This window comes from Hylobates moloch, unplaced genomic scaffold, assembly GCF_009828535.3.
Source record: "Hylobates moloch isolate HMO894 unplaced genomic scaffold, HMol_V3 SCAFFOLD_12, whole genome shotgun sequence".
NCBI classification, from domain to species: domain Eukaryota; kingdom Metazoa; phylum Chordata; class Mammalia; order Primates; family Hylobatidae; genus Hylobates; species Hylobates moloch.
Window position 1 is genome coordinate 96,428,047 of NW_026652287.1, and position 15,767 is coordinate 96,443,813.

The window sequence follows — 15,767 nt, forward strand, 5'->3', positions numbered from 1 at the left end:
GAGTTTTGAGAGCTGTTTTTATGTTCTGAATACAAGTCCTGGTCATTGCTTTTTAAGGCAGAAAATACCTTTATTAAGATTTTTTTCTCATCATTACTTCCCATTTTTCTTTGCTTCTTTCTAAATTCATTTCTTTTTGCTGAAATACAAACTAAGAATTTTGAAGTAGTTTGTCTGGATATAATAGTTTATTTACAAGTTTCTTTAAGATTTTGATGTTCTTTATAATCTTGTATATATAGTGTTTCTGTTGAGAAGTCTAATGTCAGTTTAAATCTTGTTGTTTTATAGATGTATCTTTTAGAATTTTCTCTTTCTTATGACATTCTTACATTTTATTCTACTGGATCTAGGGGTGGGTTTAGTAATGCAGCAGATATTTTGAGGTCTTATATCTTTCTTTCATTTTTTCATGTTACTTTTAAATTTCTTTACTTATATTCATTATTTAAAAAAAAATCCTTCAAGGCATTGAAGATGCCATTAGACAGATGTTAACAGGATAGATGTTCATCCTCCATGTCTTATTTATTTTATTCTTTTCATGTCTTTATTCTGTTGCATTCTGGGAAGCTTCCTCTATCTGATTTTTCAGGTCATGAATTTGATCTTTGATTCTCTCTGTTCTACTCTTCTGTTTACCTAATTTAATTATTTGTTTCAACAATGATATACTTTTTTGTTATTTTTGTTGTTTGTTTGTTTGTTTGAGACAGAGTCTCACTCTGTTGCCTGGGCTGGAGTGCTGTGGCACGATCTCAGCTCACTGCAGCCTCTGCCTCCCAGGTTCAAACGATTCTCCTGCCTCAGCCTCCCGAGTAGTTGGGACTACAGGTGTGCACCACCACACTGGGCCAATTTCTTGTATTTTTAGTAGAGATATGGGGTTCCACCATGTTGGCCAGGCTGGTCTCAAACTCCTGACCTCAGGTGATCTGCCTGCCTTGGCCTCCCAAGGTACTGGGATTACAGGCGTGAGCCATCACACTCAGCCATCAATGATGATATACTTTATACCTTGAATCCACTTGGTTCTTTTTTCACAGCAGTTGTTCTTGCCTCATGTTTCTAATATCCTCTTTTATTTTTCTGAGAGAACACTTTCCCTTAAATTCTTGTTTGTGCTTTTCCATTTTCCTGCTTCTTGTGGTAAAGGATGCTTCATTTGTGGTTTTTCTTTCAAGGTGTTTTTGCTTTTAATTTTCTTTTCCCATGAGCTTTCCTTCTTGGAACAATTAGTTGACTTGGCCTCAGTGTCCACCTGAGAGGAGGGAGAAAAGCCTAGAGTTAGCTCCTATGCCTTTAGGTGAGTGTAGTGTGTGTGTGTGCACATGTGGGTACACATGTGTGTGCGGATGCCCATCTGAATGCAGGGAACTTCTGGTGCCATGGTTTGGGCTCTTCTCTTCCCAAGAAAAATACAAGTTTTAGATAAGAATTTCCTTGACTTTCTTCACCCAAACCCCCAAATTTACCCTCATGCTTATCGATCCTTTTCCACTATCTCTCATTTAAATGGAGGGGAGGGGATGTTTCTCTTTGTGTCTTTAAGCCTGATCCCTCCAGGTGTCCAAGTGGTCCCATTATACCGTGTCCTTTTTCTTTTTTGAGACAGGGTCTCACTCTGTCACCCAGGCTGGAGTGCAATGGTGCGATCATTCTTCACTGTAACCTGGACCTCCTGGGCCCTAGTGATCCTCCTACCTCAGCCTCCTGAGTAGCTGTGAATACAGGCATGTGCCACCATACCTGGCTAATTTTTGTATTTTTTGTAGAGTCGGGGTTACTCCATGTTGCCCAGGCTGGTCTCGAACTCCTGGGCTCAAGGGATCCACCTGCCTTGGCCTCCCAAAGTGCTGGGATTACAGACATAAGCCATTGTGCCTGGGCCTCCGTGTTTTCTTTTGGCTTCCTCCCTATAGGTCTTCTTCTTGGTACAGCCAGATTTATTGAAGGTATTGTCTGTTTTCATTGTTCCTAAGTATTTTCTTTCTACTTATACAGTAGGCAGACCCTAGCACTCTACTAAGAATGTCATGGACAACCTTATTGCTCAATCCAGGGGTCACTTTCAGTTACTTTCGGTTACTTTTCTTTTCTTTTCTTTTTTTTTTTTTTTTAAGAGTCAGGGTCTTGCTGTATTTCTCAGGCTGGACTCGAACTCCTGAGCTTAAGTTATCCTCCTGCTTCAGCCTTCTGAGTAACAGAGACTATAGGTGCACGCCAATAAGCCTGGCTAGTCCTTTTCTTCTTTACTTTCTGTATGTATGTGTTACTGTTGAGTACTCCTTTCTTTCTAAACACTCACCTTTGCAGCCTTTATTCCCTCTGCTCTTCTCTTAAATATTGGTGTTTCTTATTATTCTGTGCAAGACAACATGATCCATGGCTGAATCTACTATTTACTGCGGATGTATAATGATGACTCTAAAAGCTCTATCCCCGTTTTAGATCTCTTTCCCAAGTTTCCAACCTATATCTAGAAACTCTTGCTCATTCTATGTTTGAGATTCCATTCTCTTTCCCCTGAGTATCCTTCCCTAACTGCCCTCCTTCCCCACATCTGTGTTGGATGCCCTTCCTATTTGTCCCCAAAGCACCACCCTGTATTTGCCCACTAAGATTTCTTGTTTCCCCCACTAGAACGTAAATCTTATGAAAGCAGGGATTGTGTTTTCCTGATGCCTGAAAGCATCTATAGTGAATATTTAATAAATATTTATTTGCATGAATGATATTCAAAACTCTCTTCTTCCTTTCCTAGTGTCAAATATTGGTGCAGATGGAATGCTTGATTTTCCAAAAACATCTCTTCTGGAACTTATTATAGGAAAAAAAGATGTTATTTCTGTGGATGCTGCTGTGAAATTTATAAAATTAGCTTTTACCTATGAGGAGTGGAGTTTATTTGAATCTTCTGCTGCACATCTTATTTATTTTCTCCAGGTAATATATGCAAAATTATCCTCCTGGTTTTGTTTTGTTAAAATGACATGAAATTACTAATTAACGTGTGGGATATACTTCTCCAAGAGGCAGGATGATCCAGAGTCAAAGAAAGCAGAGAAGGATTTAACTCTTCTGATTGCAATGGAACCACTAATCAACGTAAAGAGAAACAAAGGTTTGATCTTTCCTTTGGAAAACTATAAAGAAGGACAGTCAGCTCAAATTTATTTAAAAAAAATTGCTGTTCATGGTAAGTATTTGTTTGTTCAAAAAATTTAGTTTGATGAAATATGCTCTTTTATAGATATGGTGAGAGAAAGAAAGTTGAAGGTGGAGGGAGCAAGAGGTACAAAGGCCCGGAGACAAGAGTGTGTTTGGTGATTGCAGGAATGGCATGGGGGCATGTGTGACCGAGTGTGGTAGGTGACAAGGATAGAGAAGTAGCTAGGCGCTAGATGATGTAGTTCCTGGGCTTTGTAAGGATGCTAGATTATATTCTGAGTGACAGTTTTGAGTAGGGGAATGAGGTTCTATTTACCTTCTGGCTTAGTTGGATAAGAGGGAGGCCCGTAAGGCAGTGAATCAGAGGACAAAGTCATCAGTTCATGTTAGGAAGGGAAGGTTTGGTAATCTCCTGTCTCTTTCCAGCCTGCAGTGTTTGCCATTCTAGGGCTTTTCAAATCCTAAAAGTTATTGTGTGTATAATTGAAAACCTGCAGTGTCTGCTTTTTACACGAAAGAGAACTATTTAATTCCAGGTTTTTAATGTTTTGCCATGTTCTTAAGGCATTGCATGGCTTATCAGTTGCAGTAAGTAATTTGTACCAAGTAATGATATATATGTCTTCTAGTGATTTCTGAATCAATATTTTTATTATTTTTCTTTCAACTACCATATTTTATATGCATTTTAATATTATAAGCCTCTTCAGTTTCTTTTTGGACATAGCATACAAATGTTGGATATATGATAATGGTCTATTTTAATTGGATTAGAGCCACTAAGATTAGTTTTCTTTTCTCTGTGTGTGTGTGTTTTTTTTTTTTTGAGACAGAGTCTCACTCTGTTGCCCAGGCTGAACTGCAGTGGCATGATCTTGGCTCAATATAACTTCTGCCTCCTGGGTTCTCCTGCCTCAGCCTCCCGAGTAGCTGGGATTACAGTGGCTTGCCACCATGCCCAGCTAATTTTTATATTTTTAGTAGAGACAGGGTTTCACCATGTTGGCCAGGCTGGTTTCAAACTCCTGACCTCAAATGATCTGTCTGCCTCAGCCTCCCAAAGTGCTGGGATTACAGGCATAAGCCACTGCGCCCAGCCAAGATTAGTTTTCGTATAGAAGTATTTAATTTGTCTTATTGACATGATATTTGCCCGCCTATCATTTGTGTCATTTTTATAGCATATTTGTGTTTCTGTGCCTTTTCTATTTGAAATTTTGTAAGTGATTTTTTTGTTTCATTTTCCTCTGCTTTATGAATTCAGATACTTGTTTGAAGACTTGTGGATATTCAGAGGATATTTTCTATTTGGCAGCAACCTTGTATGTCTGTGTCTGCACTGCTCCCCAGGTGAAATAGCTATTTTAAATAATTTTTATTAGTGTGGAAGGAGGTTTCTGTGCCTAACTTAAGGCCGGATAAATATCACAGGAATTATGCCTTGCTAAAATTTTGTTTTGTTTAATCATTAGAATATAAGATTAAGTTAGATTCTGACTTGTAGTTTTAAGTTTCTTTTTATTATTGTTGTCATTTTGAGTGTCTGTTCCTTTTTGGGAAATTCTCAGGCTATGTTTCTAATAATGAAGGAAATGAGGCAGTGGTTTTTAAGAAGAGTTAATATGTTTAATGAAATACTGCTTTCAGTCCATGAGTACAAAGCCTTGTTATTATTGGAAGTCACTTTGCACACAATGGCCAGTATTTTAAAAATGACCTATAAGAGAGTACGAGTGTTCAGGTAAAACTATTATAATATAGCAATGGTTATTAAATAAATTTCAGGGATCCTCAGAAACCTAACTTTGTTTTGTTTTTTAAATTAATTTATTTGTTTTTAATTTTTATTTTATTTTAAGTTCCAGGGTACATGTGCAGGACATGCAGGTTTGTTACATAAGTAAACATGTGCCGTGGTGGTTTGCTGCACCTCCTGCTTATAAGTGAGAATGTGGTGTTTGGTTTTCTGTTCCTGTGTTAGTTTGCTGAGGATAATGGAGAAGCCCAACTTTAAGTAGTAGCTTCCTAATCTGTTTTAGTTACTTTTGTGTATAACACTGGGATTCTGATGAAATTTCATTTGAAAATTTGGTTATATTGTCATTTTTAAAAAGTATGTACACTACAATTATAGAGCACTGTATTAACTTTGCCCAGGTAAGTGAAACACACTTGAGAAGTTCTGCTTTATAGTATTTTTCATTTCTTCTGGGTTTGTCAGAATAAGTTATAACCTGTGACAGGTATTTAATTTTTGAAAGAAATGTGTTTGGCATTAAATAAATTATTACAGTGGGAGAGCTAACCAGAAAATAGCGATCAAGGCTTAAAAAGGTAGGGAACTTTCCTTTATCTGTTTTTCTTTGTCTTTTCCTTTTTCTTTTCTTTTTTTTTTTTTTTTTTGAGACAGAGTCTCACTCTGTCACCCATGCTGGAGTGCAGTGGTGCGATCTCAGCTCACTCCAACCTCTGCCTCCCAGTTTCAAGTGATTCTCCTGCCTCTCAGCTTTCCAAGTAGCTGGGATTACAGGCGTGTGCCACCATGTTCGGCTAGTTTTTGTATTTTTAGTAGAGACGGGTTTCCCCATGTTGGACAGGCTGGTCTCGAAATCCTGACCTCAGGTGATCCACCCACCTCAGCCTCCCAACATGCTGGGATTACAGGTGTGTGAGCCACTGTGCCTGGCCTTCATTTATCTGTTTTGCTAAAATGATATATGTCTTAGTTCAATTCAATTCAATTCAATTTAATTCAATTCAATAAACATTTATTGATATCTGTCGTATTCCCAAACATTGCAGGAAGGTACTACATATGCAAATTAGGTCTTAGAGCAGCCTCAGAGAGCTCCAGGTTTGGTATATTTTAATCATAAACTCATTATTTTTCTAGTTTAGCTATAATGAATGATAATTTTCTTTTGCAAAGAGGCAAGTAGTTTGGATGAGAGAAAACACTCATTCTGACTCATCAATTGACACCCAGTGTGAGGTTCTGTTCAGCTTTTCCCTTTCCTTCTTGTCTCTACACTTTCCCAACTCCCCATTGCTTCTCTAGTTACTAGTTCATCTCCCCCTGCTCCAATTCCTTATTATTATTATTTTTGAGACAGAGTCTTGCTCTGTCGCCAAGCTGGGGTACAGTGGTGTAATTTTGGCTCACCACAACCTCTGCCTCCCGGGTTCAAGCGATTCTTGTGCCTCAGCCTCCCAAGTAGCTGGCACTACAGGTACACGACACTATGCCCAGCTACTTTTTATATTTTTAGTAGAGATAGGGTTTCGCCATGTTTGCCAGGCTGGTCTTGAACTCCTGACCTCAGGTGATCCACCTGCCTTGGCCTCCCAAAGTGCTGGTATGATAGGTCTGAACCACTGCACCTGTCCAATTCCTTATTATTTTAATGCAAGAATTTTAAAAAGAGAAAACTATATGTAAATTTCATAGGTGGGAGTAATTGGTTTGCAAACTAGCCTAAAAATGTTTGGGAATTTTCTTTTTAGAGAGGCAGAAGAGCATAGAGCATTCATTAAAAGTGATGGATCTAGGTGGGTCACGGTGGCTCACACTGTAATCCCAGCACTTTGGGATGGCATGGTGGGTGGATCACTTGAGGCCAGGAGTTCGAGACCAGCCTGGCCAACATGGTGAAACCCCCTATCTACTAAAAATACAAAAATGAGCTGGGTGTGGTGGTGTGCACCTGTATTCCTAGCTACTTGGGAAGCTGAGGCATGAGAATCGCTTGAACTTGCTGGGATGTGGAGGTGAGATCGCGAGCTGAGATCTTGCCACTGCACTCCAGCCTGAGTGACAGAGTGAGTCCCTGTTTCAAAAAAAAAAAAAAAAAAAGAGTGAGGACTCTGGAGCTAGACTGCTTAGGTTTGAATCCCTCCCATCTGCCACTCTTTAGTCATTTCATGTTGAGGAAAATCACTTAATCTCCTTGTGTTTCAGTTTGCTCCTCTGTAAAATGGGGAGGATCATACTAGGACTCCTCTCATAGGCTCATTATGAAGATTCAACATGTTAGTATTTGTAAAGCTCTTAGAGTGTTTCTCAGCACACAGTAAATGTTATATACATGTATTTTATTATTCCTACTCATTTACCTTCTCACTTTTGTTTTTAGGATGTTCAACCTGATAAAGAAATTGTTGTGGACACAATAATGTTCCTATGGCAGAAATGCAAATTAGGAATTCAGCGGCTCAATATATCCGGAAATGACTATGCAAAATTCACCCGGAAAATCCGCACTAACAAAGTATTCCTTTTGCATTCCCTTTCACGTGGTTTTTTTTGCTATTACTTATTCAAGTTGCCATACACATTTCAAATCTAAATTTTTCCTATTTTTCACCTAGTTAATGACTTTCATTTGCATATATACATATATAAAGAAGATATTCTTTCTAGTGCTGAGTGACCCTTTCTTTTCATGTGTGTTCCCTGCACTCCTTTTCTAATTTTGTTTGTTGTGAGGAGCGAAGAGGTGTTTCAGGCCTTTTTGTTTTGTTTTGTTTTGTTTTTTTTGGCAGAGTCTCGCTCTGTCCTGGAGGCTGGAGTAGTATGGTGCCGTGATCTTGGCTCGCTGCAACCTCTGCCTCCTGGGCTCAAGTGATCCTCCACACCTCAGCCTCCCTAGTAGCTGGGACTACAGGCATACACCACCATGCCCAGCAATTTTGTTTTATTTTTTGTAGAAATGGGGTTTTACCATGTTGCCCAGGCTGGTCGCAAACTCCCAGGTTCAAGCAATCTGCTCATCTCAGCCTCCCAAAGTGTTTGGATGATTATAGGCCACCACGCCCGGCCTTTTCAGGTGTTTTTTTTTTTTTTTTTTTTTTTGAGATGGAGTCTTGCTCTGTCACCCAGGCTGGAGTGCATTGGCTAACTGCAACCTCTGCCTCCCGGATTCAAGCGATTCTCCTGCCTCAGCTTCTGGAGTAGCTGTGATTATGGGCGTCCACCACCACGGCCGGCTAATTTTTGTATTTTTAGTAGAGGTGGGGTTTCACCAACTTGGTCAGGCTGGTCTTGAACTCCTGACCTCGTGATCTACCTGCTTTGGTCTCCCAAAGTGCTGGGATTACAAATGTGAGCCCCTGCGCCTGGCCTCAAGCTTTTAAGTGAAGAATAAATTTAGTATGGGCCAGGCACAGGGGCTCACACCTGTAATCCCAGCACTTTGGGTGGCTGAGGCAGGAGAATCACCCGAGGTCAGGAGTTTGAGACCAGCCTGGTCAACATGGTGAAACCCCATCTCTCCTAAAAATACAAAAATTAGCCGGACATGGTGGTGTGTGCCTGCAGTCCCAGCTACTCAGGAGGCTGAGGCAGGAGGATTGCTTGAACCCAGGAGGTGGAGGTTGCAGTGAGCCGAGATCACACCACTGCACTCTAGCCTGGGCAACAGAGTGAAACTCTGTCTCAAAAAAAATAAATAAAAATAAAAAATAAATATAGTGTATCTGAGGTCATATGAGCTTGGATCAATTCAAAAAGAAGATTAATAATAGAGAATACAGAGAAATAAGAATGTCAGGTTTTCTCCTCCCCGCAATAATATATTTAGACCATTTAAAAGAGCTACTTTATAGGAGGGAGAAGGGTGAGCATTTGAATATTATAACCTGGAAACTTAGGAGAACAAATTTAATAATAACAAATACTGTAGCTTTGGTAATTTGGAAGCTGCATAAGATAAGCCACATTAGTATGCATAGGTGTGATTTTTATCATGTACTCTGTTAAGTAATAATATGAGTACATAAATACCGTTTTATAATCTCAGGTCCCAAAATGTGATAGTTGGTTTTATGTGCTAAGCTTTGGGGATACAGGCATGAAAGACAATTTCTTTCTTTCTCTTTTATTTTTGAGACAGACACTCGCTCTTTTGCCCAGGCTGGAGTGCAGAGGCACAATCCTGGCCCACTGCAATCTCCACCTCCTGGGTTCAAGCGATTCTCCTGCCTCAGCCTTCAGAGTAGGTGGGATTACAGGTGTGCACCACCACGCTGGCTATTTTTTGTATTTTTAATAGAGATGGGGTTTCACCATATTGGCCAGGCTAGTCTCGAACTCCTGACCTCAAGTGATCCACCCGCCTCAGCCTCTCAAAGTGCTGGGATTACAGGCGTGAGCCACCGTGCCCAGCCGTGAAAGACAATCTAAGGCACCTGATATGGAGCCTGAAACACCTGCTTCCTCCTTACTTATAAGGAGGTTGTTGACAGTAATCATAATAGCTGCTTCGAAGGGACAGTGAGAACTTTGAGGATACAGATACTATTCACTGATATGTACAAGTAACAGATCATAAATTTGCCATAATGGCTATAGATGTGCAGACTCTCAACTTAAATGAATCTACTTTATGAATTTATATAAACAGATTGATTACTAAATATCATTTTAAAAGGATTACTGAGTTTTATATTATTTATAATTAAGGCATTAATAAGGAGGGGTACCTGTGTAACATTTCCATATGATAGTTGTTTCAAGGAAGTATAAGTTTTGAAAAATGTGACTGTTTCTACAGTTTCATATACTTTTAATTGATTTTGCTGTGTATTTTCTCTTTTTAGTGGATTTATCTTCTGTGGCAGATAAATGAAGTAATTCACTGCTATAAAATGGAAGACATTGACATTGTGGTAGTGGCAGAAGTCACATTACGGTTAAGTGAAATATTGGAATCTTTAGGAAGCCCAGGAAGAAAATTTAAACAATCTCTAGGTAAAATGTTGGCTGAAAAATTGTATACGTCTATAAATACAAATATATAGGTATGATATCAAGTACAGGATAACTTCTACTAAAGGAAACTAGGCACTTCAATATTATGCTTCATTGAGGATTTATAATTAGAGATAGATAATAAGATAGTTTCATCAAGTGGATGTTAAGGTTTCATGCTCTCTGATTCAGTGAAGGACAAAACCCTTTTTGTCTTTTCATATTCCTTTTCTGTGTTCCTAATTACTGCCTACTCCCCTTTACTCCCTTCTCTTTCTTTCTGTTTTCCCTCTTCTTTTTTTTTTTTTTTTTTGAGACAGAATTTTGCTCTGTTGCCCAGGCTGGAGTGCAGTGGCACAATCTCAGCTCACTGCAACCTCCATCTCCCAGGTTCAAGTGATTCTCCTGCCTCAGCCTCCCGAGTAGCTGGGATTACAGGTGCTGGCCACCATGCCTGGCTAATTTTTGTATTTTTAGTAGAGATAGGGTTTCACCACGTTGACCACACTGCTTTCGAACTTCTGAGGTCAAGTGATCTGCCTGCCCTGGCCTCCCAAAGGGCTGCCATTACAGATGTGAGCCACTGGACCCAGCCACCTCTCCTCTCTTTTATCTTCCTTTGTTTTTCCTCCCCTTCCATTTCCCATAAGAGTGAATGCTTGAAGGAAGACTATGTTTTGGACACTGTCATATTCTTGGCACCCACCACATCATCTGACACAGCTCAGGAGATCAAGTAAGTGTTGAATGGATCAGTGTCATTCTACTTTCTATCTCCTTTTTTATTTTCTTTCTTCTAATTCCTTCCTTTTAAAATTCTTTCTTCATTTATTGTTTCTCCTCCCCTTTCTCTTTTTCTTCTTATCCTTATCGTCTTCCTCTTCTTGCTTTCATTTCCTAGCCGCCCCCCGCCACCAGCCCCCATTCTTCCTGTCTCAACCCCTTTCTCTTCTCCATTCAGGAGATGTCTTCTCTCAAAGGATGGCCTTCTGCTCTGACCTTGTTCTTTGTTCTGCCTCTGGTTGCAGCCCTGTACTATATTTCATGGGGTGGGGAATAATGTGGAGGAGTCCATGGAGGGTGTTTACTTTGCTGTTTCACCCCACTTACAGAGCATGTATGACATCTGGAGGACTTCGTAATAAAGTCACTGTTTACTTGGAGATTCACGAATCTGGCTCTGCCTGTCCTCCGCTGTTGAGTGTGGCCTTGCAGATGGAGTTTTAGAGCCATGGTTCTCAAATTTTGATTGTTATCAACATCACCTGAAAGCTTGTTAAAAACACAAGGCCCGAGCTCTGTCCTACTTGAGCTAGCCTGGACCTTTTTAGTCTTTATTAGCTTCCCAGGTGAATTTGATGCAGATCAAAGTTTGACAACCATCAGTTAAAAGTCTCTGGCCATTGAACACATTCATTGGCCTCAGGTTATATTTCTGAAATGTCCTGGCTTAAAATGCTTTTTTTCCTTTTTAAAACTTTTGTTATGCAGAACTTTAAATATCAAGTGGAGAGAAAAAATAAATCACCATGTATGCATCATCCAGCACCAATAATTATCAACATCTTTTCAATCTTATTTCATCTCTCCCTGCAACATTTCCCCCTCTCTGAGTATTTTAAAACAGACATGTAATTTTTCCAGCAAATACCACCCCACCATGTGTATGTGTGTGTATGATAAGGATTTTTAAAAACATAAAACCACAGTGCCGTTATTATTATATCTTACAAAATGGGGAATAATTCTGATGTCCCTGATTGTATTAAAAAATATCTTTTAAAGTTGGTTTGTTCCAATCAGAATCCAAACAAGGCCCACACATTGTGTTTTCTTGACATGTCTCTTAAATTTCTCTAATCTCTAATGGTTTCTCTCCTTCATACTCTCCTTTCAAGACATTTATCTTTTGAAGAAACTGAGTCATCCTGTGGGATTTTCCACATTCTGGATTTGGCCATTTGCCTCCATGTGATGTTGATTAACTTGCTTCTCACCCGGTAGTTAGATCTGGATGCTTACTTAGATTCTGCTGATACTTTGTTAAGAAGAATTCTTGCCAATTATCTTATTTTTCAGCAACAGTACTTCATAGGTAGTGCTATTTACTTCCTTGCGTTGAATCAGGAGGCACACGATGCCTAGTTATCCCACTTTTTGTGCTATAAAGATTTATCTGTGAGTTCAGGTCTAGGTTGGTTCCCCAGAAGCAGATTCTGAGACAATGATGTGAGTGAAGTAGTTTATTTGGGACCTTATCCAGGGAAGCACGGTGGAGAAGTGAGACAGCAGAGGAAAGGAAGCCCCATGTAATGCATGGTAAGTTAATAAGAAGGCTGCTGTTGTGAGTTCAGGGTCTGTTCCCATGAGGGACCTTTAGGATCCCATACAGAACAATTACAATGAAGTTGTATTTCTATGGCTTTTATCTGTCATTGGTGAAGGGCTGCTAGGAGAATGGGGGTAAGAAGCCAGGAGGGACTCCTAACTTCTCTCATTCCTTTTGCATTTATTATACTGAAGTCTTCAATGAAGAACTTACCTCATCACCTGTTTGGCTAGTCTGGTTATTTTTGAGTGTGTAATGGACATTATTATTGCTAAGTATTTTGTAGAAATAATTGAGGCTTTGGATGATGTTTTCTTTTTCTAGGAAAGATTTATGCTTGCTTTTACTAGATGCATGAAAGGCACTAATACTCTAGGATCCCATTATTCCAGTTTGAGGGATTAAGATATTTTGAAGCTGAAATGCTTTCTCCTTGGAGATCTATTTTCAGTTCACCCTAACTTCTAGGATGCAGTCTCTTTTGCTTCTCATCCTTGGTGGGCCCTGGATCCCAATCCAATCCCTGTTGCTTTTCTCTCAAGGCTATCAGAGGTATCAGTTTCTCAGCTTCTCTCTCCAGAATTGATATAAGCCCCAGTGGGAAAAGTAGCTCTAATGTGTTCTATACTCTCTGGCCTCCCTTTCCAATATTCAGATGTGACTCTGTGATACTATGATATATGATATATATGCAGCTGACCCTTGAACAATATGAGGGTTAGGGGCACCCATCCTAAATTCATGTTTTGGCTTCTCCAAAACTTAACTCTAACAGTCTGCTGTTGACTGGAAACCTTCCCAATAACATAAACCATCAATGAACACATATATTTTGTATGTTTATATATTTGTATATATTATATAATAATTGTTGATTATTATATATATTAATTATAATATATATTATATATTATAATTATATAATATAATATATATAATATAACATATATAATATAATAATATATAATATAATAATATAATATAATAATATATATAATATATAATATATTATATATATATAATAATTATTTCTGAAAAGCCAGGACATTTCAGAAATATAACCTGAGGCCAATGAATGTGTTCAATAGCCAGAGACTTTTAACTGATGGTTGTCAAACTTTGATCTGTATCAAATTCACCTGGGAAGCTAATAAAGACTAAAAAGGTCCAGGCTAGCTCAAGTAGGACAGAGCTTGGGCCTTGTGTTTTTAACAATATAATATATTTGTATATATTATATATATATAATAATTGTTGTCCGCAGTTCCTGGCTCATGACTCCCATAGTTCTTATTTCCTAAATGACTGAAACAATAAGCATACCTTTTGTTAAAGAGTGGCTTTTTGTCCTTGGTTCCTGAAGTAGCTTCAGAACAGCTTTGGAGCAATAAAAGTGAAAGAGAGTCTTTTGTTATAATGTTGGGGCACTTTAGGCCCCAGAAGCAGACCTCAGAAAATGGGGAATAATTCTGACTGACTTTCTACTTTCCTCCTTTCACCTGCTCCTTTTCCTCTCCAAGGATGGCCATAGAAACTGAAAATATACTCTAATCTTCTCCTGCCTCTCTGTCTTCGAGCTGATCACAAAGAAATTCTTTGACCTACCTTGTCTGATTGTAGGACATAAGACTTATTTCAGAAGGGGTCCTGCCCCATACCCAGGAGGAAGGAATGTGGCACAGAGAGGCCAAGAAGAATCTGAACAGACAGGCCTTGCTGGGTATCTTAGTCCATTTTCTGTTACTTATAACAGAATACCTGAAACTGAGTAATTTATAAAGAAAAGGACCGGCCGGGCGCGGTGGCTCACGCTTGTAATCCCAGCACTTTGGGAGGCCGAGGCGGGCGGATCACGAGGTCAGGAGATCGAGACCACGGTGAAACCCCGTCTCTACTAAAAATACAAAAAAAAATTAGCCGGGCGTGGTGGCGGGCGCCTGTAGTCCCAGCTACCCGGAGAGGCTGAGGCAGGAGAATGGCGTGAACCCGGGAGGCGGAGCTTGCAGTGAGCCGAGATTGCGCCACTGCACTCCAGCCTGGGCGACAGAGCAAGACTCCGTCTCAAAAAAAAAAAAAAAAAAAAAAAAGAAAAGGACCTTATTTCTTAGAATTGTGGAGGCTGAGAAGTGCAAAGTCTAGGGGCTGCATCTGGTGAGGGCTTTCTTATGGAGACTTTCTGCAGTGTCTGAGGTGGCACAGAGCATCAATGATAGGGGGCTGAGGAAGCTACCTCAGGTATGTCTTCCTTTTCTTTTCTTTTTTTTTCCTTTGAGACGGAGTCTCGCTCTTTCACCCAGGCTGGAGTGCAGTGGCATGATCTTGGCTCACTGCAGCCTCTGCCTCCTGGGTTCAAGTGATTCTCTCGCCTCAGCCTCCCGAGTAGCTGGGATTACAGGCACGAGCCACCACACCCAGCTATTTTTTTTGTATTTTTAGTAGAGACAGGGTTTCACCATGTTGGCCAGGCTGGTCTTGAACACCTGACCTCAGGTGATCCACCTGCCTCGGCCTCCCAAAGTGCTGAGATTACAGGTATGAGCCACTGCACCCGACCTCTTTCTCTTCTTATAAAGTCACCAGTCCAGTCAGGGGGTGGGGAGCTAGGGGATGGATAGCATTAGGAGGACTACCTAATACAGATAATGGATTGATGGGTGCAGCAAACCACCATGGCACGTGTATACCTATGTAACAAACCTGCACGTTCTGCACATGTACCCCAGAACTTAAAGTATAATAAATAAAAAAGGATACAAAACTGAATTGACATAAAACAGGGCCAGTAAGTAAAATATGAGTGAGTGTAAGATATTTTTTTAAAAAACAACATATTTCCAAAAAAAAAAAAATAAAGGCACCAGTCCCACTCCCATGATAACTCACCAATCCATTAACCTGTTAATCCATTAGTCTATGAATGAGTTAACCTATTCATGTGAGGAGAGCCTCTGTGACCCAGTCATGTCTTATGGGATCCATCTCTCAATACTGCCACATTGAGGATTAAATTTCAACGTGAGTTTGGAGGAGACAAATATTCAAATCATAGTAATGGGTTTCCAAAGGGTATTAGATCATACCCTTTTGGTCCAGTCGCATTCCTGCACAGCTGTACAGCCATCCATCCATCAATTATGCATATCTAATGAAGTCTCCATAAAAGGTCCATGAGGACATGGTACAGAGAACTTCTGGATAGCTGAGCACTTGGAGGTTCCTGAAGGGTGGTGGTCCTGGGAGGGCATGGAAGCGCCATGCCCCTTCCTTTATGCCTTATGCTATATATCTCTTTATCTGTATCCTTTGTAATAGCCTTTATGATAAAATGATAAACATAACTGTTTTCCTGAATTCTGTGAGCCACTGTTGCAAATTAATCAGACCCAGGGAGGGGGGTCACGGGAACCTTAGTTTGTAGCCAGCTGGTCAGAAGCACAGGTAAAACAAGCTGGAGCTTATGGTCAGCATTGGAAGCAGGGAGCAGTATGGGAAAAACAGCAGTCTTATGGGACTGAGTCC

General features: G+C 39.9%; 1 protein-coding gene across 1 annotated transcript in view; it reads left to right on the plus strand.

Moving 5' to 3' along the window:
* The window catches only part of CFAP54 (cilia and flagella associated protein 54), a 378,083-nt gene that overhangs the window by 47,397 nt on the left and 314,919 nt on the right, over positions 1 to 15,767 (plus strand). Inside the window, exons 10-14 of the mRNA XM_058425781.1 lie at positions 2,765 to 2,946; positions 3,034 to 3,199; positions 4,436 to 4,521; positions 7,305 to 7,439; positions 9,769 to 9,919. Of these exons, the coding sequence (XP_058281764.1) occupies positions 2,765 to 2,946; positions 3,034 to 3,199; positions 4,436 to 4,521; positions 7,305 to 7,439; positions 9,769 to 9,919 (720 nt within the window). The remainder of the gene's footprint in view (positions 1 to 2,764; positions 2,947 to 3,033; positions 3,200 to 4,435; positions 4,522 to 7,304; positions 7,440 to 9,768; positions 9,920 to 15,767) is intronic.